The following is a 24,382-nucleotide window of genomic DNA, read 5'->3' on the forward strand; positions in this document are numbered from 1 at the left end:
TGTAATTCCACCACTTGTCTATTTTTGCTTTTGTGGCATGTGCTTTTGGTGTCATATTCAAGAATCATTGCCAAGACTAATGTAATGAAGTTTTTCCTTTATGTTTTTATTGGAATGTTTTACAGTGTCAGGTCTTACTTTTAAGTCTTTAATCCATTTTAAATTGATTTTTGTGTATGGTGTATGATAAGGGTCCATTTGAATATTTTATATGTGAATATTCAGTTTTCTCAACCCCATTTGTGGAAGAGACTATCTTTTCCTCATTGTGTATTCTTGATGCCCTTGTCAAAGGTCAGTTGACAACATATGCATAGATTTATTTCTGGGCTCTGTATTCTGTTCCATTGGTCTATGTGTCTATCTTTGTACCATCACCATACTGCTTTAATTACTATATCTTTGTAATATATTTTCAAATCAGGAAGTAGGATGCCTCCAGCTTTGTTCTCCTGTCTCAAAATTGTTTTTGTTTTTTGGGGCCTTTTGTGGTTCCATGTGAATTTTAGGATTGTTTTTTCTATTTTGGTAAAAAATGCCACTGGGATTTTGATAGGGTTTGCATTTAATCTGTAGATTACTTTGAGTAGTATGGACATTTTAATAATATTAACCTTACAATCTATGACCATGGAGTATCTTTCCATTTGTTTGTAGCTTCTTTAATTTCTTTTGGGAATATTTTGCAGTTTTCAGTGTACAAGTTGCTTACTGACTTGGGACAGTTTATTTCTATGTATTTTATTCTTTTTTATGCTATTATAAATGGGATTGTTTTCTTAATTTTCTTTTTGGATAGTTTGTGGTTAGTGAAACATAACTCATTTTTGTATGTTGATTTTGTATCCTGGAACTGTTAATTCTAACAGTTGTTTTTGTGTGTGTGAATGCATGTGTGCCTGTGTGTGTATGTTTGTGTGTGAAATCTTTAGGGTTTTCTAAATATAAGATCATGTCATTTCCAAACAGAGATAATTTTACTTTTTTATTTACAATTTGGATGTCTTTTTTTTTTCTTGCCTAACTGCTATGGCTAGTACTTCCAGTACAATGTTGAATAGAAATGATGAGAGTGGGCATCCTTGCTTTGTTCCTCAGACAAGTTTTCAGGTTTTTACCACGAAGACTGAGGTTACTTGTGGAGTTTTTCATATATGGCTTTTATTATGTTGAGGTAATTTCCTTTTATTCCTACTTCGCTGCAAGTTTTTATCATGAAATCGTATTGCATTTTGTCAAACAATTTTTCTGTATCTATTGGGATGATCGTAACATTTTTATCCTTAATTATGTTATTTTGGTATATTACATTAACTGATTTTTGTATGTGGAACCATCCTTGCATCCCAAGAATCAATGCCACTTAGTCATGGTGTATAACCTTTTAATGTGCTGTTGAATTTAGTTTGCTACTATTTTTTTGAGGATTTTTGTATCTATGTTCATCAAGAATATTGTCCTGTAGTTTCTTTTCTCATAGTATATTTGTCTGGCTTTGGTATCAGGATACTGCTGACCTCATAGACCGAGTTTGGAAGTGTTCCCCTCTATTCAATATTTTTGGAGAGTTTGATAAGGATTGGCATTAGTTCTTTAAATGTTTGATATAATTCACCAGTAAAGACATCTGTTCCTGGAAGTTTCTTTGTTGGAAGCCTTTTGGTTAGTGACTCAGTCTCCTTAGTAGTTACAAGCCTGCTCAGATTTTCTATTTCTTCAAGATTAAGTCTTGGGGGTTGTATGTGTTTAGAAATATATCCATTTTTTTCTAGATTATTCCAATTTATCAGTGTATAATTGTACATTATAGACTATTATGATCATCTTTATTCCTGTGATCAGTTGTAATGTCTTCTCTTTCATTTCCAATTATATTTATTTGAGTCTTCTTCCTTTTTTCTTAGTAACTAAAGGTTTGCCAATGATGTTAATCATTTCAAAAAACCAATTTCATTGATTTTTTCTCTTATTTTTATATTTTCTATTTCATTTATTTTTGCTTTAATCTTTATTGTTTCCTTTCTACTAATTTTGAGTTTAGTTTGCTCTTTTTTTTCTAGTTTCTTGAGTTTCCCTGAGGTAGAATTAAAATGTTTATTTGACTTCTTTCTGTTTTTAAAAATGTAGACATTTATCACTGTAAACTTCCCTCATAGTACTGCATTTGCTGCATTCCATAAGTTTTGGTAGGTGTTTTGTTTTTACTTATATCAAGGTATTTTTAAATTTCTCTTTTGATTTTTTTCTTATACCCAAATTGTTATTGAAGAGTGTTTTATTTAATTTCCACATATTTGTTAATTTCCCATTTTTCCTTCTGTTATTGATTTTTAGTTTCATTCCCTGTGGTAGGAATTGATACTTGGTATGATATCAATGTTCTGAAAAGAGACTTATTTTGTGATCCAACATGTAATCTATCCTAGAATGTATTTTGTGTGAGTTTGAGAAGCATGTGCATTCTGCTGCTGTTGAGTAAAATGTTCTGTATCAGTCGGCCAGGTCAATTTGGTCTATAGTGTTGTTCAAGTATTGTTTTCTTATTGATTTTTGGTCTAAGTGTTCTATTGTTGAAAGTAGGATGCTATCTTCTACTATTATTGTGTTACTGTCTATTTCTCCCTTCAGTTATCTCAATGATTATTACACAAATTTGGGTGCTTTGAATTTGCATGCATTTGTATTTATAATTGTTATATCTTCCTGGCTAATTAACTTTTTAATCACTAGATTATGTCCTTCCTTTTTTTTGTGACAGTTTTGGACTTAAAGTCCATTTTTTCTGATATGAATATGGCTACTTTTGCTCTCTCTTGGTTAACATTTGGATGGAATAAATTTTCCGTACTTTCACTTTCAGCCTGTGTGTGCCTTTAAATCTAAAGCTAGTGTTCTGTAGACAATATATAGCTGGAACTTGTTTTTGTTATACATTCAGCTACTGTATCCATTTTGATTGAGGAGTTTAATTTATTTACATTTAATGTAACTACTGATAGGGAAGCACTTACTATTACCATTTTGTTAATTGTTTTGTTTTGTAGCTTTTCTGTCCATCTTTTCTTCTCTTGCTGTCTTCCTTTGTGTTTTGTTGATTTTTGTGGTGATAGGCTTTGATTTCTTTCTCATTTATTTGGTCTGTTTTTAAAAAGTATTTTCTTTGTGATACTGTGGGGCTTACATAAAACATCTTATAGTTACAACAAATATAAAGCTGATATTTTAAGCTGATAACAACTTTAACTTAACTGGATATAAAACTCTATTCTTGCACCTCCCTTGCCCTTTTTATTATTGTCATATAGTTATAGTGTTTCTTATTCTTTTGCCTTTTGAGTATCAGAATTAAAGGTGATTTATACACAGCCATTAAAATATTACAGTATTATCTATTTTTCTGTATATTTACCTTTACCAGTGAGCTTTATGGTCTCATAATAATTTCTGCTGCTGCCTAGGGTGTTTTCATTTCAACTTGAAGGACTCCTTTTAGCATTTCTTGTAAAGGCGATATAGTGGTAATAAACTCCCTCAGTATTTGCTTATCTAGGTCTTTATTTCTTCTAACTTTTAATTTTAGATTCAGGGTTACATGTGCAGCTTTCTTATATAGGTAATCTCGTGTCATAGTGGTTAGATGTACAGATTATTTCATCACCCAGGTACCCAAGACTGGTACCCAAGAGTTATTTTTTCTGTTCTTCTCCCTCCTCCCATCCTCCACCCTGTGGTCAGCCCCAGTGTCTGTTGTTCCCCTCTTTGTGTCCATGTGTTCTCATCATTTAGTTCCCACTTATAAGTGAGAACATGTGGTATTTGGTTTTCTGTTCCTGTGGTAGCTTGCTAAGGATAATGGCCTCTAGCTCCATCCATGTTCTTGCAAAGGATGTGATTTTGTTCCTTCTATGGCTGCATTGTATTCCGTGGTGTATATGTACCACATTTTCTTTATCCAGTTTACCTCTGATGGGCATTTAGGCTGGTTCCATGTCTTTGCTATTGTGAATAGTGCTGCAACAAACATATGCATGTGTGTTTATGATATAACAATTTATATTCCTTTTGGTATGTATCCAGTAGTGGGATTGCTGGATCAAATGGTAGTTCTGTTTTTAGCTGTTTGAGGAATTGCCAAACTGCTTTCCACAATGATTGAACTAATTTACATTCCCACCAACAGTGTACAAGTATTCCCTTTTCTCTGCAACTTCACCAGCATCTGTTATTTTTTGACTTTTTAGTAATAGCCATTCTGACTGGTATGTATCTCATTGTGGTTTTGATCTACATTTTTCTAATGATCAGTGATGCTGAGCTTTTTTAATATGCTTATTGGCCACATGTATGTCTTCTTTTGAAAAGTGTCTGTTCATGTCCCTTGCTCACTTTTTAAATAAAGTTGTTTGTTTTTTTTTTTCTTGTAAATTTGTTTAAGTTCCTTATAGATGCTGCATATTGGACCTTTGTCAGATGTATAGTTTGCAAATATTTTCTCCCGTTTTGTAGGCTATTTACTCTGTTGATAGTTTTGTTGTTGTGGTTGTTGTTGTGCAGAAGCTCCTCCTTCATTATTGAAGGACAATTTTGGAGGCTATAGTATTCTCAGTTGGCAATTTTTTTTCTTTCAGCATTTTGAATATATGTCCCTTCTCCATTTTGTCCTGAAAGGTTTCTGCTAGATATCTCCTCATAGTGTTATGGAGGCTCCCTTTTATGTGATGAATCAGTTTTCTTTTTCTGCTTTTAACATCCTTTGAATTTTGACCTTTTTATTATAACCTGTTTTGGTGTGGTTATCTTTGGGTTCTTCCTAGTTGGAGTTGGTTGGCCTTCTTGAACTTGGATCTCTACTTCCTTTTCCATATTTGGGAAGTTTTGGCCATTATTTCTTCAAATAAGCTTTCTGCATTGTTCTCTCTTTCTTCTCTTTTTGAGACTCCCATAATACAAATATTTGCAAACTTGGTGGTGTTTCCTAAGTCTCGTAGACTTTCTTCACTCTGTATTTTGTTTTATTTTATTTTGCTTTCTGGGCAATTTCAGATGACCTGTCTTCAGGTTCCCTGATTCTTTCTTCAGCTTAATCATGTTTGCTATTAAAACTAGGTAGTGATTTTTTCACTTCAGTTATTTTATTCTTCAGGTCTGAGATTTCTATTTGATTCCATTTTTAATATTTTCTATTTCTTTTTTTTTTTTTTTTTTTTTTTTGAGACGGAGTCTCGCTCTTTCACCCAGGCTGGAGTGCAGTGGCATGATCTCCGCTCACTGCAAGCTCCGCCTCCCAGGTTCACGCCATTCTCCTGCCTCAGCCTCTCCGAGTAGCTGGGACTACAGGCGCCCACCACCACACCCGGCTAATTTTTTGTATTTTTAGTAGAGACGGGGTTTCACCGTGGTCTGGATCTCCTGACCTCGTGATCCGCCCGCCTCGGCCTCCCAAAGTGCTGGGATTACAAGTGTGAGCCACCGTGCCCGGCCCTATTTCTTTGTTGAAATTCTCACTTTGTTCATCCATTTTTCTTCTGAGTTTATTGAACATCTTTATGATGATTATTTTGAATTCTCGTCAGGTAATTTAATCTCTCCATTTCATTAAGTTGGTTTCTGGAGACTTATTTTGTTCCTTGGATTGGTCTATATTTTCCTTTTTCTTAATGTGCCTTGTTACCTTTTGTTGGGGTCCGTGCATTTCAAAAAATAGCTTCCTCTCTCACTCTGTAAAAAACAGACTTTGTATAGGAACAAACCTTCACCAATCAGCCAGGTAAGAGATTCTGAGGTCCTCTCACCTCTAGTCTGCGGATACATCTGCAATAGACTTGTGTGTGTAAATTCTCAGTTAGAGGGATTTACTGGTTGATTTTCTTCCGAGACCTTGTAATCTATTACTCCTTCTGGTGTTCTCTGGAGCTGCTATAAGCTGCCAAGCTGTTTTTTTGTTGTCAGCAGCCCCTGGCTTCTAGAATATGTTGGGTCCTGTCAGCACTTGGAGACAGATAAGATAAAAACTAGTTTCTTGGGCAACTATCCACCCACCCTTCTGCCCCTCTGTCCCCTGCCAAAAGCCTAAATGTTCAATGTACAAAAAACGTACAAGCCAAGTCTTTCCCTCTTATGGGACTGTGGGAGAAGCTAGAAGCTGGGAGTTTTCTTCCAGTTGCTCTCTGCTGAGTCAGTGGAAGGGACTATGGCAAGCAAGTGTTGTGAGTTTTTTTACCGGCCTCTATGCAGCTGGTTTTGTGCTTGCCTGGGGTCCAGCAGTGTCTTAATTTGTTTCTGGATTTTTCACAAAGGGAATTAATTCATGTATTGTTGTTCAGCTGATGACTCGATGGAAGGAAGGAGGATATGGGACTTTCTATTTCATCATTTTGCTGATGTCACCCTACTTTATTTTGTATTGTATCACAATATGAAGTGTGTAATATCAGCTTATCTTGTTAAGTTACTCCAGCTTTGGTGATGTTAAGTCTGATCACTTGGGTACCGTAAGAAACTGTCAGATTTCTCTATTTTAAAGAATGATTTTTCTCTTTGTAATTAATAAGTAATCTATGGAATTAAACCTTAAGGCTGTGTAATCTTTCACCCAAAAGTTTCAGCAACTATTGATGTTTCTTTTTTCAGTCGTTTTCATTGGTGTCTGCAAAATGATGATCTTTGAATTCCATCATTCTACCTGAATTCATTAGCTGGCAGTGGCGTTCTTTTCTATAGAAGAACTCTCCTTCTTTTTTCATACTTTGAGTATGTCTATAACCTCCATCTTTTTGATGCTAAAATTATCTCATATCAAGAGCACTTTTAGCTGATTTCTGTCCTGTTTAATACAAGCTTGTTAGTCTTTGAGTGTTTCCCTTTTTTCTGGTACAAGGTGTTCCAGACTCAATTTGTACTTTCCATGTATCCGACTTGAATTTAGCCTTTTCTCCAAAAAGCCCACTTACTTTTGGGGAGAAATAGTATTTAGAAATTAAAATTTGAGCACTAGCTGAGCTCTTTGCTACTAAGTGTCATTGATTCTAGATAGAGGTAGGAAACCTTAAGTTCTTATTAATCTCCTCATTTCAAATTTAAATACTCTAATTCTCTCTTATTATCCTCCTTTCCATATTTTTATTCTTTGTTTTACAGCGAAAACTCAGTTCCCAACAGCATCAATATATTCATTTATTTTTTTCTATCTGACAATACATGAGAAATGTTTCATAATTCAACAAAAATTTATTAATAAAGTTCATATTTTCCATGCAGACTTTTGTCCTATATTTCACTAAATGTATGCAGGTAGAATACTGTACTCGAAATTATTTTAATTAGTTATTTTGTGTAATATATTACATACACATCCATGTTAGGTTTATTTGTTCATTTGTCTTCAATTTTCAGATTTGCTTATCTCCCTCTCATCCTTTTCATTTATTATTTTGACTATATGTAAAACATTTCATGGTTCAAAATCAAAGCTATAGGCCGGGCTAGGTGGCTCATGCCTGCAATCCCAGCACTTTAGGAGGTTGAGGTGGGCGGATCACGAGGTCAGGAGATCAAGACCATCCTGGCTAACACAGTGAGACCCCGTCTCTACTAAAAATACAAAAAATTAGCCAGGCATGGTGGCACCTACCTGTAGTCCTAACTACTCAGGAGGCTGAGGCAGGAGAATCACTGGAACCTGGGAGGCGGAGGCAGTGAGCTGAGATCACGCCACTGCACTCCAGCCTTGGTAACAGAGCGAGACTCTGTCTCAAAAAAAACAAAAACAAAAATAAAACTATGTAAAAAATGTACTTAGTGAAGTGTTTCTCCCACTCACCCCCTTACTTTTCTGCTCTCATCCCACATCCCCCTTTTTTAAATGTAATTTTATTTTTATTAATAATTTAAATTTTTAAAATTTCTATTAATAATTAACAAAACCCTTTTATTATTTTTGGTGTGTTTTTCCTGTATTTCTTTTTGTACAAGCAGGCATATATCAATATGTATTCAAATTGCCCACTTTTTCCTCCCTTAATATATTGTGGAAATCACAGCACATCAAAATCTTCTTAATTTTATTTGTATAGTAGTCTCTTGTATGGCTATACCACAGATTTTTTAACTAGTCTCTTATGGATGAATGTTTAGGTTGTTCCCACTGTTTGATGTACAAATAATCCGGTAATAAATAACTGAAAAAATGGTTTGCACTCAGATTGTTCATTTAAAAAATTGAGTTGGTGGTGATTACTTCTTTAAGGTAGATCCTAAAGGTAGAATTTATGTTTTTTTTTTTTTTTTTTCGAGACTGAGTGTTTCTCTGTCCCCCAGGCTGGAGTGCAGTGACGCCATCTCGGCTCACTGCAAGCTCCGCCTCCCGGGTTCACGCCATTCTCCTGCCTCAGCCTCCCGAGTAGCTGGGACTACAGGCGCCCGCCAACACGCCCGGCTAATTTTTTGTGTTTTTAGTAGAGACGGGGTTTCACCGTGTTAGCCAGGATGGTCTGGATCTCCTGACCTCGTGATCCGCCCGCCTCGGCCTCCCAAAGTGCCGGGATTACAGGCTTGAGCCACCGCGCCCGGCCAAAGGTAGAATTTCTGCAGCAAAGAGAAAGTGCTATGTAGATTTGTTAGATGTTGTTAAATTTCTTCCATTAGGGTTGCACCATTTGCTCACGCACTAGGATGTATGAGAGTACCTGTTTTCCCACAGACTTGCTAACAGAATATCTTAGCAATCATTTGAATTTTTGTTAATCTGGTAGGTAAGAAATAGTATCTCAATATAATCTTACTTTGCATTTTTCTTATTATGAGTGAAACTGAGCATCTTCTCATAAACTCAATGACTTCAATAAGATGCCATGTTGGGAGACAATAAAAACCCAGTTACTGAAACCCTCTGTAATCAAGTGAATTCTGTGGTGAGGTACTTCCAAGGCAACCAAATTTTCTTTCAAATTCCAAAGATAGTATGTATGTAGTCATGGGAAGTCATGGGAAACACATTGTCTTTTATTTAGAACCTACTATGTGCCAAAACTTTTGCAGTGTACTGTGAATGTAAAATAGAATAAGGCATGATGTCTTCCATCAAGGAAGTCAAAAATTACTGGAAGGTAAAGATAATTGATTATAGGACTGTAGGCAAATTATAATTGGGTTATGCCTGAGTACTATGAGAACATAGAGGAGAAACGTTAGAAATCAAGCTGGAGGGTTGGGGATGTCTTCTTTAAAAAAATGATGTATGAGTTCAAATTTGCAGGAGGGCGTTCCAGCTTGAGGTGATAGCACTTTAAGACATAGAGTGAGATAGTACAAAGTTTTGTTCAGGGTACTATGAATTATTCTGTATGGGTGGAGTGAAAGGTGCATATAAGAAATTATTGAAAAAAAGGATGAGAAAAATGGACAGGAGCCAGATTTGATTTATTTTTTTCAAGTGAAAAATTTTCTGTCTATCCTGAATGCTAGAAACAGTATTTAGGAATTAAAATCTGAGCACTTTGTATTTAGTATTTAGGAATTAAATAAATAGTATTTAGGAATTAAAATCTTTGCTACTGGGTGTCATTGATTGCTATGGGAAACTATCAAAGGATTAAACAAAGAATGACATAATATTCATTTCTCCAACTTAATATCTATTTTCTTACATTTTAAGATAATATCCATTCCAAAAACTTGAAAGTTTTTCATACTCCTATTTTTCTTAACTATGGAGGTCAAAAAAAAAAAGCACGAATTAATCATGCTTTCTTGTGGTTTTCTTAATCTCACAGTGACAAGTAATTACAGTAAGTTCTCACTTAATGTTATTGGTAGGTTCTTGGAAACTGAAACTGTAAACAAAATGACATATAACAAAACCAATTTTACCATTGGTTAAATAATCTAAACAAGAGTTAATTTCCTATGACATATTTCTGGCCCCCAAAACTTCACCCAGCTTCTAAATAGGAACCAGAGAACTTTAATATTAAACATTGAAATAAACGTGAGCTCTACATATATTTAGGAAAGATTGATAAAAACAAGTAAGATAATCATTTACCCAGTTATTCCAGTTTAGGATTGCTTGGGGGCCAGGGCCTATCCTGGCAGTTCAGGGCACAAGGCAAGAACCAACCCTGGACAATATACTATTCCATTACAATTTATACAGGACAATTAACCTGATGTGCACATCTTTGGGATGTAGGAAGAAACCAGAGTATCAGGAGAAAACCCACATAGACATGGGGTCAATGTGCAAACTACACACAGATTGGCCCTGGATGGGAACTGGTTTTTTCCTTATCAACAGTATAACTAAATGATATTAAATGAAACAACATTATTTAAGGACCTGCTGTATATAACACCACAGTTAGTGATGAAGAACATTAATAATAGAAAAATAGGGCTAATATGGAGGATAGCAAAAAAATGAAATAAAATGTTTTGGCTTTATAAATTTAAAAGTCTTACCATTTTATAAGTAACATCAATACAATGTATTGGTTTAAGATAAAGAGAACATAGTTCTTTATTCATAGTTCTTTAGAAGTACATTAGACATTTTTCCTTAACTGCAAGCACCTATTACAGCTTTTCTCAAAAGCACTAATTTTTTGCTTTTTAACCCTACATGGAGATGGTTTGCTTTTTCTTAGACAATAGCCTGACATGTTAAACCACTCACAGATTTTCCCAGTACCAGGTCACTGACTCATATTAAGAAGGAATGTGCATCATGTCAAGACCAATTTAGCCAGGAGTGCAGAAACAGTGTGTTGTAGTGGGTGAAGCGGTGAACTAAGAGTCAGGAAGAACAGAGTTCTGGTCGGAATACTACAGAAATGACCTGCAGTGAACTAAATAATCTTTTTGGAATTCTAGTTCTCCATCAAAAATTAGGAGATTGATAGATAACCTTCCTGGTTTTTTCCAGTTTAATAGTCCTTTGTTCTGTGTCAGGTAAATTTCATCATCACTTATGAAAACCTGCTAAAGATTTAGGGCCATTCAAACATTTTCTGAAGTCTAAATTTCATTTACTTGCAAGCAGAGACTCTGCCAAATGTAGTTTTATTAAAACTAGGCTTGCTATTCACATTTGGATATACCTTAAAGCAAGTCATACCCCTGAAATATAACTCTTCATGCATTTAGTCAATCATTAAAATACATTTAGCAACCTCTTATTAGGTTCAAACATTGATCTAGAAACAATGGAAAGCACAAAGATGAAACACACACAGATTACCTCTGTAATAAGAATGCCCCATTATACAGTAGAAAAGATGCAAACACAAATAATCACACTGTGGGGCAGGTGTTAGGCAACATATGAGACTTACCGATACAGAACAATTGGAACTGAGTAAATAGAAATTCTATTCCTGATACACCAACAACACAAAATAATTCCATTTTATGTACATCACTATTAGGTGATTATTATTTTTAATGTAGCATTTATTGTGTAACTCTGTGTGTGTTGTGTCTCTGTGTGTGTACATGTGCATGAAGTTTCTGATTATAACACTAATAGGTGTTCACTATAGATATTTTATAAAAATTAGAGGAAGATAATGGAAATCATCTTCAATTGTATGATCTAGGATAACTACTGCTAACAATCTGCTGAATTCTTTCTAGTTTATTTCCATACTCATATCTCATTTTCTTGTAATTTACTTTTCCTATTGAGAAGATCATGAATATTTCACGTCATTAAAATTATTATTATTATTATTTTAGACGGAGTCTCTCTCTGTTGCCCAGGCTGGAGTGCAGTGGCGTGATCTCGGCTCACTGCAACCTCCGCCTCCCGGGTTCAAGCAATTCTCCTGCCTCAGCCTCCCAAGTAGCTGGGGTTACAGGCATGCACCACCACGCCCGGCTAATTTTTGTATTTTTAGTAGAGACGGGGTTTCACCGTGTTGGCCAGGCTGGTCAGGGAACTCCTGACCTCAGGTGATCCACCCGCTTTGGCATCCCAAAGTGCTGGGAATACAGGCATGAGCCACCACACCCGGCCAAAATTATTACACAACATGTTTTTAAATGCCTGAATGTGCCTTATTATATAGCGTATTTTATTACGTAATGTATTTTATTACATAAGGGTGAACATAATTTATTTTGCTACTGGCCAGTCCCCCTCTCCCTTTTGGACATTTAAATTCATTCATTTATAAAATATTTTTTAAGCACCTTATAATGCCAGAACTCTTCCTTGTGTTGAGGTTTAGAGTAAACAAAACACAAGATATAAATGCCCTATTGGAACTTGCATTCCAAGTGGGTATGGAGCAATACATATAATAAAATGATAAAATTAACTGGTCCCATCTAAGAGAGCTACTTATTCTACTTAGACTTTACAAGCTTCAAAATGAATCTTTTGAGCCTCTCCAAAGAGGTTCAGCTTACTCCCAAATCTGTGGGATTTGCTAGAAACCGTAATGACTGTCTGTTCTCACAGGATTCAGATCAAGCTAGATAGCTGCCATAGCACCTGCCCTTGCAAGCCTTTGCTGGAAGGATGGTTCTCAGGCAGCCGTTGCTCAGTCATAGTTTAGAAGTGGGGGGCATGTGGGGATATGAACCAAGAATGGACATTTCACAGAAGGCCAGGACTTATATGGGCTGACTCAGAAAGGTGAGCTGAAGCAAGTGGATTCCCTTGCTTGGAAATTCGACCTGAGAATCCAGAGGATGAGGCAGTCAGCAGTTAAAACTGGAGCTGAATCCTGATATGGAGAATATCTGATGCATTCATATTGGGCCATTTGTAAGATTAATTAATGGGCCTGCAGAAACCATAAACAAGCAGCACTTCTTTTGAAGGAATATATAATGTAGTCAGGAGTACAGAAAAGAGAAAGTTAGACATGTGAAAAGCATCTGTTGGGTTCAAAATAAAGCACTAAGGCAAGATTAATATTAGCGTTTCTCATTTTTTTTCTTTACCTTGTTTAAAGTTTTATTTTATTTCTATTTTAAGTAAAGTGACCTCATTAGAAAAATATTTACAGTAGGCCCCTTATCCAGGGTTTTTGTTATCAATTGTCAACCATGGTCCAGAAAAATTAAATAAAAAATTTCAATAATAAACAATTCATAAGTTTTAAAGCAATTCTCATTTTTATGGACCTTACAGCTACCTTGACTCAGAACACCCTCTAGGTCCTATGATTCCTGAATGTGTAGCTTTCTGGAGTCCCACATTACTTGAAGTAATATTACTTTCTGGAGTCCCATTACCTGAGGTAACTTGAATGAGCCTCTAGTCTTTAAACTATATGAACTCAACACAGATGAGTCTCTGTACAGGAAAACAAATGCATGTGTAAAGAACAGAACACAACAATACATAATTCAGCCCCATTGAATTCAGGAAACAGGTTTTCCTTATGCTTTTGACTTGAGAATTTTCTTACTAGGATTTGGATTTCCTTTTATGAATAGATTCATTTTTCTTTTTAAATCAGGTCATTAGAAAAGTTAATTTCTCTTCCTTAACAAATATATGCTAAATAAAAAACTAGGTACAACGTATTATGTTTAGACACTGGGATAGTTTTGGAAATGAAAGACACATTCTCTACAACCACAAGCGTACAGGCTAATACAACCCACAGTTATGATGCAGGATAATAAGTACTTTGAAAGAGTCTGCAGAGGATGCTATAGAAACGCAAGGAGGGGCCTCTAAATCAGAGTAGAAAAGGTTTCCTGAGGAAGGTGACCCCTACGCTAAGTTTTTAAGATGAACAACAGTAAACACTATTTTAAAATCCAGTTTAAGGTAGAGTTCTCTGGTCACTTAGGAAAACATTAATTCTTACTGTTTTTTAAAGTTCTGTTGCAGATTTGGAGTCATTTTCCATTCTGAAACCTTGATTCTAGGTCTACAATTTCTATAACAGTTTTTGGTAATCTTTGATTATCAAAATTACTTCTCCGTTTTCTTCCTCGGCAATATTTCTCTATTTGCCTGATCCTAAGATTCACCTAAAGCACATGGTGAGTATGCAGAGCTCCCAGGTCAACCCTAGAGATTCTGATGCATTAAGTCCGGATTTCTAAAATTCAAGCATCTCAGGCAGTACTCACTATTAGGCATGTTCAGGAATTACTTTTCTAGGTCTAAAGTTATTATCATTTATTTATTTTTCAGCAAAGGGTTTCCTGTTATTAGAATGTGTTCCAGAACTAGCGAACAAAAAAAGAAACATAAAACTTCCCATTAGGACAATATATTATTTCCTTTCAGATGAATTTTATAGAAAAGCACATACACATATACAAATTACAGTATGTTTTTTTTCAATTTCAATGTGGGTTAATTTCTTTTTATAAAGGCTTTCTTCTTGAGTGAATTCTGTTTTTTATTTTAGTTGTAATCAATCTATGTGTTAATTCTAGTTTAAGATATTCACTCCATTCACATCCATGTTTATAATAACAGAAACACAATTTAGATTTAACTTTTAGGGATTTGAGTAGGAGGGTATGTAGGGCATGGTGGAAGTATGCTATATCAAATTGAGAAACAGAGAGACAAAAAGCATTTAATAAAATGTGTGCATAAAGGGGTTAGCTAATGGTTCTGTGGGATGGTTAATGGTTTGATGAAGGAGGCATAATATTGTTACATGGTTAGGGATTTGCTTCACCTGAATTCCAAGCAAGTGTAGTATCGGCATGCATTTTTTTTGTGACGGAGTCTCGCTCTGTCGCCCAGGCTGGAGTGCAGTGGTGTGATCTCAGCTCACTGCAACCTCTGCCTCCTGGGTTCAAGTGATTCTCCTACCTCAGCCTCCTGAGTAGCTGGGACTACAGGTGCCCACCACCATGCCTGGCTAATTTTTTGTATTTTTAGTAGAGTCAGGGTTTCACCGTGTTAGCCAGGATGGTCTCAATCTCCTGACCTCATGATCTGCCCACCTCGGCCTCCCAAAGTGCTGGGATTACAGGCAAGAGCCACTGCGCCCGGCCCATCAGCATGAATCTTGTGGCAATCCACAGCTGCTTTTTTGGATTAATAGGTAAGCACTGACTTTATTATCAAGCGTGTTGAAGCGAAGCAAAGTGTTCTATATCTCTAGTTGTTAATGACTCAATACCTGGAGTCTATTTATTCAACAAGTGCATAAGCAAAGACTCATAACATATTGTGATTAGAAATAAGAACACTGAAGCAAAAAAGTGACATTTTTGTTTAGTGCATTTGAGATGATAATATGGCTCCCACAAGAAGTACAAACCTGTCTAAGCCAGAACTTTTCCAATCAGCATATTAATTATTATGGCATATTAATTATTACTACAGCATATTAATTAACATATTAATTAACTCTTAACATATTAATTAACTATAATTATTTACTATTACAGCATATAAATTAACTATTAACTTATTACATATTAATAAGATAGGTGGAACTGGAAACTTGTTAAAATGAACACTATAGTCTTACTAGTTCCTTTTGTCTAAGTATATATGTCATATATTATATAGAGTTTTATTTGTTGAGGGCAGATGCAGTCATTGCCAATTAATCCTTTTGTTATCTTCATAAGTTTTAGTTCTTAGTACCCTTCTACATATTATTTTATATAAGTATCTAAAGTAAATAGAATCTCACAATTTTTGAAAATCTATATGAGTACTCTGTATAATTGTAAATTGATCAAGAATGTTTGTATCTGGGCATATTACATGTTTGTGTAGAAATCTCATGCCTGTGTGTTGCTAGTGGTGACTCTGGGGTACTTCCAGTGGCTCTCTCCCATGGTATATCATGAGGTAACTCTCATTACCAACCTGAATCAACAAACAATTTGAGGTCTGTTTCTGACCAACAGGCTCCAAAACCTGATTCAGCACACTTGCAGAGAGAGTCAGTTTTTTTCTAGGGCAGAATCAAATTAGCAAAAGCTCATGAAACTAATAAATAAAAGCAGGATACCATCTATTAGTTTAAAATGGATAATTGTAAATTAGAGAGGAACTGAAATACTCTACATTTACTGTCTATACAATTAGAGGGCTCTTTCCAGGTAGTCCGGTTACATGGGAAGTATTGATCAATTAAAATAAAACTTATAAAATTATATTGTGAGTTATTGTCCCAGAGAGTACAAGTTCCTATGATTAACATATTCTTTTCCTATAGTAGGATCTACGTGGGAAAGTAAACCATAATGAGGAAGTCATCAGTTGGGTTTAGAATCATGAAAAGTAGAATTAGAAAAATTGAAATCTCAATGGTTCCAGGCTCAGATAGCCTGCTAGGTCCACCTCCCCCAGATGGATCTAAACCTTAAAGTCTATTATCAAAACCCCTGCATCCAACCTACGTGAGAGGTGTCCAGGCCTGTGAAATTGGAAAAGCTCATTTAGAGATGACCAAACTTTTCTCTCCCCCAGACAGTGCTAACATTTGTCTTTGTAATTCTCTATTTTGTTAAATTCACTTGATTGATACTTCTTTCTTTTACATGACAAATATTTTGGTAACATTACAACATTTCAGGCCAGAGAGTTATTCTGTTTAACGGTTTTTTTTACCTTTGCTGTGATCTTTCCAGTTTAACTCTGAGGGGCACCTTATTGTAACCCTTTCTCACCCCAGTACTGGTAAGTTATTATAGCACCTTGATATTATATTGACATATGGGAAAAACTTAAAACCCTCATTAATTAAAGTCCTGTTTATATTTTCGTTTTCAGCTCAAATGTATGTAAATGTATTTAAGTGCCATGTTTCCAATACACATCTATCTTTTTGTAGTAAACGATAACCTCACTTGGCATTCTCAGAAAATGGCACTTCTAATTGAGGCCTGGGGTATTACTTAAACTTACAATGGCTATCTTTCAAATCCACTATAATTAAAATTCATGACTTTCCTGCAGCTAATGTATACTTTGATTCCATCAAAGGTTTTCTCATTTCCATCCTGGCCTAATAAAAAATGTCTGCTAAATTACTGGCATGCCTTACTGCATCTGGATCTTCCTTAGTTTCAATACAAACTTTGTCCAAGCACCTAATTTCAGGATGGAGAATTCATGGGAAACATGCCACTACTCCTTACTCTGTTCTCCAAGACAGACATCACTAACTAATGATAGTAGTCTGGCCTCCGGCTAGACGTGGGCTGAATCCAGATGTGTGCTTCTTAACCTCTTGTTTCCAGGTGAGTAGAATTGCTTCCAATATTAGAGTTGGTGTGCCAGATAACGTTAGCTTTGGATTCCTTGTCTATCTTGTGGCATCTGACAAGATTTGTCATTTATTTTGAGTCTAGGGATTTTTTTCTGAAAGTAATTATCTACTGAAAGTTTTCTGAATCAGGAAAGAACAAGTTTTGTGCGGCTCCCCCAACCTGCCACCTTTATTCCTGTGAATCTCCTCCTCAAGACATAAAATTGCCAAATATGATTGATAAAGGCCTGAAAAATAGCGAGGTTTGTTAAAGAATTTGCTCAGTTAGTCCAATTAGTGTCCAAGATTAACATAAACTTTACTGTAAGGTTTTTAAAAACAAAGACAATAGTTTGGTTTTTACATTAATAAAAAATGTAATATTTCTTATCACAAAATGGATGAAATTCTTAGTATAAATCCATTGTACATGAATGATTTAACTTTGAATTTCTTCCATACTAAATGAAACTCATTTGGTTTAGAAATTCGGAGATAAAATCCTACTGTGAACTTTTAAGAAGTTCATGATTATTTGTTAATACTCCTGTTGCTCTATGATGAAAGTAAATGTGAAACATCAGAATTTTACAGACGATAGATTAAAGTGCTTAAAATTATTGGTGAAAATGTTAGCATTTTAAGAGTGTTTTAACTGCTTCTTCAGTTCATAACCAGGCATTGGTTTAACTCTTTTTGACTGTATATTACTGTACTGGCTGAATTGAGAAAAAAGAGAAGAAAGCTGTATAAGGCGACTCAAAATACTTCCATTTGTGAAAATAGGTAAGTTAGAAGAGTTATTATATTTCTGATGTTCAAACCAGAGTTATTTGTGTTTTTGGGATCTGAAGGTTGATAAACTTTCAAAAGTCCAAATATCACACTCCTCCAAACTATCCCCACTTTTGAATACACGAGCAGGGTTTGTCCAAAGATGAGTTACCCTTTCTTCTATCCCATTTTCTAGGAGTTAAAACATAGGTATAGTGATGAATACAAGCAGAACAGAGCACAATAGATCTCCTTGAATACAAGTAGGTGGTGAACACTATCTGCAATTTTATTTGCAGGGACTATAAAACTAAGGTCAAGAGAGGGGTTTTGCAAATTTTATTCAATTTATCCCTATCTTATCCAACTTTTTTCACTGATAATTTTTTTTTACATTTGGAAATAATAATTTTTTTTCCATTTTCAATATTGCCAATGCCAGGGGCAAACCCATACATCTTCTGATAAATAAACTTAGCTTTACGTTTTATGATAGTGATTTTCAAAAGGGAAATAAAATCCCTTCTTTTCCTCATACAGCTTACTTCCATTTGTTTTTTCTCTACACAACTTTCTAATACTTGCCTCAAGCAGAAATATATGCAAATGGTTCATTGTGGAGCTGACAGACAAGTATGAAGAAGTAAAAGAGTAGCCCAGCTGGGTGCGGTGGCTCACGCCTGTAATCCCAGCACTTTGGGAGGCCGAGGCAGGCAGATCACAAGGTCAGGAGATCAAGACCATCCTGGCTAACACAGTGAAACCCCGTCTCCACTAAAAATACAAAAAATTAGCTGGGTGTGGTGGCGAGCGCCTGTGGTCCCAGCTACTCGGGAGGCTGAGGCAGGAGAATGGTGTGAACCCGGGAGAGGGAGCTTGCAGTGAGCCGAGATCGCGCCACTGCACTCGAGTCTGGGCAACAGAGTCAGACTCCATCTCAAAAAAAAAAAAAAAGAAAAAGAGTAGCCCATTAAATAGGCCTGCTCTGCTTCAGCCTATGACCTAGCAAGACGAGATGTAACATGAAGTAGAAACTATCACTATATTTGCTTACCTAATTTCTCTACTATTTTGCTTCTATGTTAACTTTAAACAGTAAAATAAAAAGAATAATAGAGGTAACTGTTGTCTAAATGGAAAAAAAAATGGTTCCCCGTGGAAATAGGAGAGTTTTACAGGTGAAAAATTTTATTCTCCATAAAAGCCTCTGATCGCTTTGCAATGCAAAGGAGGATCCGCTGGATCACTTCCCTGGTTCTGCCATGAGTTCCTCATGTTACTGCTACTTGTAGAATTGGTTTGTCCCCATTTCTAGATATGGTTCCATTTAGTTTTTACTACTGTTTCAGAGCTAGAACTTCATATTGGCTTGGCTGATGACTGCCCAATCCCTAGCCTCTTTGCCAGGGTAATTTTTGCCAGCCCTATCATTTTTCACTATTTATTTGGAGAATAAAGTACTTACAGGGTTGAGGACGACAGTGAAGAAAAGTTCTCCTCCTTGGATACTCTTATCCAGCTCTTTAGGACCCCCTGGATATTCTTTGTAGAAAATGGTGTGAGTGAAAAGCCCACAGGTTTGTCTTGGGAGAACCTGAAGGAAAAATGAAAAAAGTAAGGAAAAGCTTTTTTTTTTTCAATCAATTTGTTGAAACTTAGCTTTTTGCTCACGCAAGATGATGCACAAGCTAGTGAATTATTCAGGTCTAACTAGGGCCTGGACAATCTATCATACTCTAGGCAAGAGAAGGTGGTGTTAATATGGAAGGAATAGTGAAGAAAGTTGAAGAAATATTTTAAAACTAAAATAGGTGTTGTGTTATTTTAGGTACTTGTCTGTTTTAAATATCAAAGTGAGTACTTCTATTATGAAGCCTAGTAGGTTCTAGCATCTTAAGAGATTAAAAAAAAGAAGTAAAAATGAGACTTTAAGAAAAGTATTGGAATGTCTATGCTATACTGTAATCCTAATAGGCAATAATTTTAACAAAATATTTTCTGCCAAATTCTACCATGCATTAGAAAATGAAGTCGATTATCAATGTGCTTCTTAGGGAATGACATTTTAAATTAGAACGAATATTTGAGACACAAATCACAGTATCTGTTCTCGTCTGAAAGGACTACTGAAGGCTATAGTAATTACCTCAGATTCTAAGTGTGAAGCCTGCCAGTTCCTACAGTAAGAAAGAGATTATCCACTTGGTTTGTTACTTTTAGAAAGTGTAACAACAAAATGATAAAAGCTCATTTAGTAAGAGGTCTTCTCTTCATCCTTTGTATATATATTGTCTGCTTCAATTGTATACACTTGTGATAAGTTTTTTCAAATTTTTACAGCCTTTTGCAGTTATAAAAGAAGGTGTGAATTAAAGTTGTGCAAGATGGTAAAGCCTTAAGCAGAATCTTTTACAATGACTTCATAGTGACCTGTGTTTGTCACTATACATTTGAAGTAGCAGAACATTAATGAGTATACTTCAGAGAGCTACAAATGTTACAAAATCATATAGGGGCAGGTCTTCTGCTTATTGTCCTAAGTAAATAAATATTCATGTTTTATGTCTTGAGTCTTAAAGCACATTTGGTTCAGTAAATGCTTTCAAAATATTACCTGTCCAGGACTTCCCATGTTTTGCAACCCTGTAGAAATATACTAGTTTTTAGTTCAACCATTGTGGAAGTCAGTGTGGCGATTCCTCAGGGATCTAGAACTAGAAATACCATTTGATCCAGCCATCCCATTACTGGGTATATACCCAAAGGACTATAAATCATGCTGCTATAAAGACACATGCACACGTATGTTTATTGCAGCACTATTCACAATAGCAAAGAGTTGGAACCAACCCAAATGTCCAACAACGATAGACTGGATTAAGAAAATGTGGCACATATACACCATAGAATACTATGCAGCCATAAAAAATGATGAGTCCATGTCCTTTGTAGGGACATGGATGAAACTGGAAAACATCATTCTCAGTAAACTATCACAAGGACAAAAAACCAAACACCCCATGTTCTCACTCATAGGTGGGAATTGAACAATGAGAACTCATGGACACAGGAAGGGGAACATCACACTCCGGGGACTGTTGTGGGGTTGTGGGAGGGGGGAGGGACAGCATTAGGTGATACACCTAATGCTAAATGATGAGTTAATGGGTGCAGGAAATCAACATGGCACATGGGTACATATGTAACAAACCTGCACATTGTGCACATGTACCCTAAAACCTAAAGTATAATAAAAAAAAAAAAGAAATATACTAGTTTTTTTTTTTTTTTTAGTTTAACTGTGTATTAAAATAAATTTTCATCTAGCCCTTGGACAGTATTATATAATACTGGTTATATAATACAATCTATTGTATAATCTAGTCCTTGGACAGACAGCTCAATCAGTATATATGCATAAATAAAAACTATATATATCCTATTTATTTTGGTAAGTTGGTAGAAGTTATATCCTTAGAAGCTATTTTATCTTAATAAAATAGTTAAAAAACTTATGTTTAAGCACAAAATATTAGCTCTGATCATGTCTATGTTTAAAAGCATTATGCATCCTCATGATCCTATCTATACACAAAAATAATAACAAAAAACAACTAAATGCAAATGCATTCTAATGGAATTAAATGTATTTCCTAATAACTATTATAAATGTAATATTTGGAAATTAAAAATGAAATTTTGAATTTGGAAAGCATTTGGAATACCTTATATAGCATTTATTCATTTATTTAACAAATATTTATTCTAAACTCTATGCTAGCCCACAGAGTAGATTTAGTTAAGTGCTAGTGGAACTAGCTATGGACTCTATGGTAATATGTTGCATGGAGTTAGTTTTATGCTAGAATACTAGATCCATATGATAGTTCCATGCCAGCCCATGTGAGAGAACACAAAGATATATGTTTTCTAGTCTTGAAGGATTTAAGCTATATTGGGGTAATGAGAAAGACCCAAAAGCTAAATAATAAAATGCTCACATGTGTTAAATGCCATCTAACATTTTAAAAGTGTATGACTATGACTGAATCACTTCTAGGGTTCAGTTTGAATATTTTGCTTGGAAAATTATAGGATATATACAGAGCCATCTTTGGGACTTGATTGCCTAGCTGATTCTGTGCAAAACGGAGAGAGAAGCAAAAAGATATTTGAATTTTGTCTATTTCTCAAATTATTTGAATTTCAATGCAGTGAAGAGGAAGTGGCAGGCTTTACCCTGCAACTGCAGGAGCACTACTCCTGCTGAGGGTATGAACCCCATAGAGAGCCCTAGGGGAGTCAGTGGACCACTACAGGAGGCTAAGGAGATGATCAGGAGTGTGATAAAGGTCATATTCCACTGCCTTGCTCCATAAATGCAGTGGCACCGAATGATGAGCATGTTCCTTGAAACAGCTTTTTTATGCTACAGAAAGGATGAGAAACATTTTTAGGCATTCTGCTGTGGACTGCCCCCTGGAATTGGTTCTGGGAATGTAACAGTATCAAAGTCAAACTTTGAGATGCCGATGAACCCCTGGGAACCCTATTGCTGCTGAAAATAACTGGGAGTTTATTATGAAAGCCATGATCAGCAAGAATCTTGGCCAATGGGGACTGAAGCCAATATCCTGTACCTAAGGCTCAATCAGGAGCAACTGCCAACAAATAGTTCTGGGGGGATACCAATAAAGACCACTTAGAGGGTTTACAGCAGGATTAATGACACTCTCTACCAATGGGCATTTCCATTAAAAACAGTAAGTAGATAGGATGTGTAGTCTAATTTCTTAGAGGTCTCTGGCTGATATGGTTAGGGTTTGTGTCCTCACTGAAATCTCATCTTAAATTGTAATCCCCATAATACTCATATGTCAAGGGAGAGACCAGGTGGAGGTAACTGAATCATAGGGACAGTTTCCCACATGCTGTTCTTGTGACAGTGAGTGAGTTCTCACAAGACCTGATGATTTTATAAGGGACTCTTCCCCATTTGCTCTGCACTTCTCCTTCCTGCTGCCTTGTGAAGAAGATGCTTTGCTTCCCCTTTGCCTTCTGCCATGATTGTAAGTTTCTTGAGGTCTCCCCAGCCATGCTGAACTGTGAGTCCATTAAACCTCTTTCCTTTATAAATTACCCAGTCTTGGGTATTTCCTCATAGCAGTGTGAGAATGGACTAATATACTCATTCTTTCCAGAGAGTCATATTCACCAACCAGGGATTAGAGTAGAGAGTGCTGGTTTCCATCAGGTCTTGGCTGAAGGAAAATGACTCAGTTGAAAATGCAATAAAACTAGGGGTCCAGAGACTTTGGTTAGGGCTCCAACAGCTTAAAATGTAATTGGTGTTTATGTTCCCGATGAAAATACAAAATGATGTGTTGTAGGAATTCAGAGGAGAATAAGATCCCTGTAGGTAGGAGTTAGGTATTGAGTTGCTATATACTAAGGTGCCTTGTTTTCAATTATTTAAGATATGGGACTCGATACTGAAGAATAAAGGGAATAGAAATAGGGAGACAGTGGCCAGAAAGTCTCTCAAGGTGGAAATAATGACACAGGCATGGTAACAGCAATACTATTATGGGGTTTGGTTGGAGTGAGTGTGCTTCAGCTATAGGGAAATAGGAAATAGAAAGGTTGACAGTCCAGATGGTTTTCAGGTACCTAAAGGGCACATTAGGGGATATGGAAGCAACTGGAACTAATCAAGGTTAGGAAGGCCAGGATGAAAGCAGCATTTTAGAAAGATTAAAAGGTTGGCACTGTCTATGGGATAGACTGCAGTGAGGTGGTGGATGGAACCTGTAAATAGATAAAGTAGGAAGCAGCACGAGAGTTCACACATGAAAGTCAAGGAAGTAAATTGAGATGGTGGCAGTGGGAAAGGAAATAATAAAGATATAAAGGAATTATTTATGAAATATAGACACTGATTGGAAGTGGTGGTGGGGGGATAGAATGATGTTTGAATTACAGAACTGAATTAAGGATAATAGCACAATCAATAGCTGGTTCGAAGGGAAGATAATGAGACCTTTTGAGTTGGATTTGGGAATGGATCATCAGAAAAAAGTTGCTCTCATACGACAAAATAAGAGTGTGATCTAAAGTTCACTCCTCAGTTCCCTATTTCTAGATGCATTCTCTCCCTAGGAGGACATATTGGCTCCTGTGGTCTCTACTTGCTTCTCTGTTTGGATGGCTCTTAGCCCTATTTTCTCTTGCTTATTGTGTAATCAACTGTCTGCTGATCATTTCCCACTTGGAAACTCTCATCCAAGAGCCCACAAGCCAAATATAGAAGGTTTCCACAGATTGCTGCAAAAGCGGACCCACAGGGACAGTTCCATCAAAACAGGAAATCTGTTAGAGCCTTGACTACCTGCGTGATTCATGCATTTATAATA

General features: G+C 35.9%; 1 protein-coding gene across 5 annotated transcripts in view; it reads right to left on the bottom strand.

Moving 5' to 3' along the window:
- LOC129480692 (bifunctional heparan sulfate N-deacetylase/N-sulfotransferase 3) overlaps positions 1-24,382 on the bottom strand; it is a 196,202-nt gene that overhangs the window by 78,858 nt on the left and 92,962 nt on the right. For all 5 annotated transcript variants that reach the window (XM_055274730.1, XM_063637955.1, XM_063637954.1 and 2 more), the window contains exon 5: positions 19,435-19,563. In XM_055274730.1, the coding sequence (XP_055130705.1) occupies positions 19,435-19,563 (129 nt within the window). The remainder of the gene's footprint in view (positions 1-19,434; positions 19,564-24,382) is intronic.

The sequence above is a fragment of the Symphalangus syndactylus genome, chromosome 4 (genome assembly GCF_028878055.3).
Source record: "Symphalangus syndactylus isolate Jambi chromosome 4, NHGRI_mSymSyn1-v2.1_pri, whole genome shotgun sequence".
NCBI lineage: Eukaryota > Metazoa > Chordata > Mammalia > Primates > Hylobatidae > Symphalangus > Symphalangus syndactylus.